This window comes from Entamoeba dispar, genomic scaffold (genome assembly GCF_000209125.1).
Source record: "Entamoeba dispar SAW760 scf_1105229460077 genomic scaffold, whole genome shotgun sequence".
Classification (NCBI taxonomy): Eukaryota; Evosea; order Mastigamoebida; family Endamoebidae; genus Entamoeba; species Entamoeba dispar.
The window spans coordinates 5,054-7,754 of record NW_001854012.1 but is presented as its reverse complement, the minus strand read 5'-3'; the positions used below and the strand labels follow the sequence as shown (position 1 = coordinate 7,754).

General features: G+C 27.7%; 2 protein-coding genes across 2 annotated transcripts, besides 1 other annotated feature; both read right to left on the bottom strand.

Annotated features, from left to right (window-relative positions):
* Nucleotides 1–520, bottom strand: EDI_293140 (uncharacterized protein; the record flags this gene model as incomplete). The annotated part of the gene is made up of 1 exon (XM_001736766.1): nucleotides 1–520. A coding segment is annotated over one exon (520 nt), but the record flags the coding sequence as incomplete, so codon positions are not given.
* Nucleotides 521–1,109: 589 nt separating this feature from the next.
* Nucleotides 1,110–1,242: a sequence feature (AT_rich).
* On the bottom strand, nucleotides 1,231–2,561 carry EDI_293130 (polyadenylate-binding protein, cytoplasmic and nuclear, putative; the record flags this gene model as incomplete). Its single annotated transcript, XM_001736765.1, has 2 exons — nucleotides 1,231–2,505; nucleotides 2,559–2,561. 2 exons carry the CDS (start codon nucleotides 2,559–2,561, stop codon nucleotides 1,231–1,233), a joined length of 1,278 nt encoding a protein of 425 aa, XP_001736817.1.
* Between the last annotated feature and the right edge of the window lie 140 nt (nucleotides 2,562–2,701).

Sequence of the window (2,701 nt, the reverse complement as noted above, 5' to 3'; positions counted from 1 at the left end):
GGAAGAATTGATTCTCACTAAATGATAATTTTTGTTTGTCTGAATGTCTTGAAATAACTCCCCAACAATTCATTTCTGATCCTGTAGCTGGAATTGTTAAAATTACTCCTATTTTTGCTTTAGCTGGATTTACTTTAAATTCTCTTTTTTTAATACAAATATCATATGGATCATTTGAATATGTATGTTCCATTCCAAGTGCTATATATTTTGTTGCATCAATAATTGATCCTCCTCCAACTGCAACAAAGAAGTTAATTTGATTTTCTTTAGCAATTTTAATAGCCTTAATACATGTTTCATGTGATGGATTTGGTTCTATTCCTCCAAACTCTATTATTGGTTTAATATGTTTCATGACTTCTTCATAAACTCCATTCTTCTTAATAGATCCTCCTCCATATGTCATCATGATTCTTGCATCCTCAGGAATTAAATGTTGTTTCTCAATCTCATCTAATGACCCTTTTCCATAAATTAATCTAACTGGATTATAATATGTGAAATTAAGCATTGTCATTGTTTCTTCAACTCAATGAGTATACACTTTTCTCTGTTGTTTAAATAGTCCTTTCATTCTGTAATCTTGTGTATAAAAACATTAACAACTCAACTATTTTGATAATAATTCGCTTTATTGTATCAAAACTTCATCAATCAACGAATACTATAAACTTCATGAATTTTCATTACATATTAATGACACACTTTGTGTAGAAATAGAAACCGTAGAACAGAAAGAATACCATAAATCAAATTACCTCGTTTGTTGATTGTATCAAAAAAGTAGAAAGACAAATATTACATAACAAATAAATAAAACTTTAAAACTCATAACGTATCGACATTTCTTTCTGAACACTTCAGAAAAAACTAGCATTTTGTGATATGGAGATTGTTCAGCATAAATGAAAATTAGTTATACACTAACTCTTAAAACATAAAAACAAACCATAAAACTCTTCTCAAACTAGAGGTGTAAATAATTATACAAATAAAGAAATAAAACAACAAGAGTATGAAAGAAGAATAAGAAGAAACATAAAACATTTCATTCAAATAATTTTTTGTTTTATCACAACATTTTAACTATTCAAACAATCAATAACAAAATTATTTATAATGAAAATTGTTTTTTATACAATAAAAAATATTTATTTAGAATAATAAAAATTTTTATCAAAAATTAAATTAATTTTCATTTTTGTTTTTCATTTTTTCTTTCTTTGATTATTTATTAATCTTTTGGAGATTTTCGTGAACTTCTTTAATAACATTCTTAAGCTCTTCAATTTTGTTTTTAAGCATGTTATTTAATTCGCTATATTCAATAGACTCAAGAAGAACACCAGTAATTCTTCCAGTAAGTTCTTCATCATAATTTTCAATACTTAAAATGAAATCATATAATTGATCACCAAGATCATTCTTCATCTCTTCTGTGACTATTGGTGCTTTTTCGATAGACTTTGGTTGTTTTTTAATATTATTGTCAACCTTGGACTTCTTTTTAGCATTTTGAGAGGCACTGACATTTCTTGGTTGTTTGTTTCCTGGTTTTGGTTGTCTGTTTATAGATGTGTTAAAAACAGATGGGAATAATTGGAAGTATTGAAGGAAATTAACTGGGAAACCAGGAATACCAGTACCGTTGTAATAGTTATTAGCACTACTTCTTTCTTGTTTAGTCTTAAATGGATTAGCAGTCCATCCAAGAATTTGAGCTTTTTGAATAAATTGATGTGCGGACTGTCCATTATCAAAACATATGTAAACAACATCAGTTGGTTCAGAATTAACATATTTAATTTTGATAGAATAAATTCCACCACAATCCTGTAAAGCATTTCTTATTTCTTCTTCAGTAATTCCAGCTTTATCCGTTTTGACATGGAAATTGTATTCTTTATATTTACCAGTTGCATTCATCTTAACTTCACTAGCATGTTGTTTAAATTCTTGTTTTCTTTCTTTTTTTGTTTTATAATAAGTAACAAGAATATCACTATCTCCAAGAACACAATGTCTTGGAGCAGTAACAGCCTTTTGAGCATCTTCAGTATTTTCAAAATTTACAAACCCTTTATTCTTTTCATATTTTTCATCATATAAGAATCTGTAGAATTTCTTTCCATCAGCCCCACACTTAATTGGTCCAAATGTTTCAAAGTATTTAAGGAATTGTTCTTCAGTAACAGTTTTGTCAATATTTCCAATATATAAATTGGTTTTAAGATTTTTAGGTTGTTTACAGAATTTGGCAATGAGAAATCCCTCATCACCTATTTCTTTAGCAATTTCATCTCTAGCATCAACAGCTGCTTGGCACTCTTCAACAGTACAGTACTTTACATAACCAAATCCATTTGATTCATTCTTTTCGTTAGAACTTAATTTAACAGATAAAGTATGTCCATATTTTTCAAAAACTTCTTGTAATTTTTGTTGTGTCACAGACTTCTTAATATATTTAACATATAAATTTGTTTCATTTTGTGTTCTTTGCTTAAATCTCTCATGACCAGAACATATTAACTTTTTACCTTCAATAAGAGTACCATTTAATTTTTAATAGCTGAAAGCTGCTTCATGAAATTCATATTGATATATGCAAAGTTGTATCAATCTGATCTCTATTATGTGGACGTTTGAACTTGTTTGGGAATCTTTAATACTTCAGCAAATAAACAGTTTCTGTGAC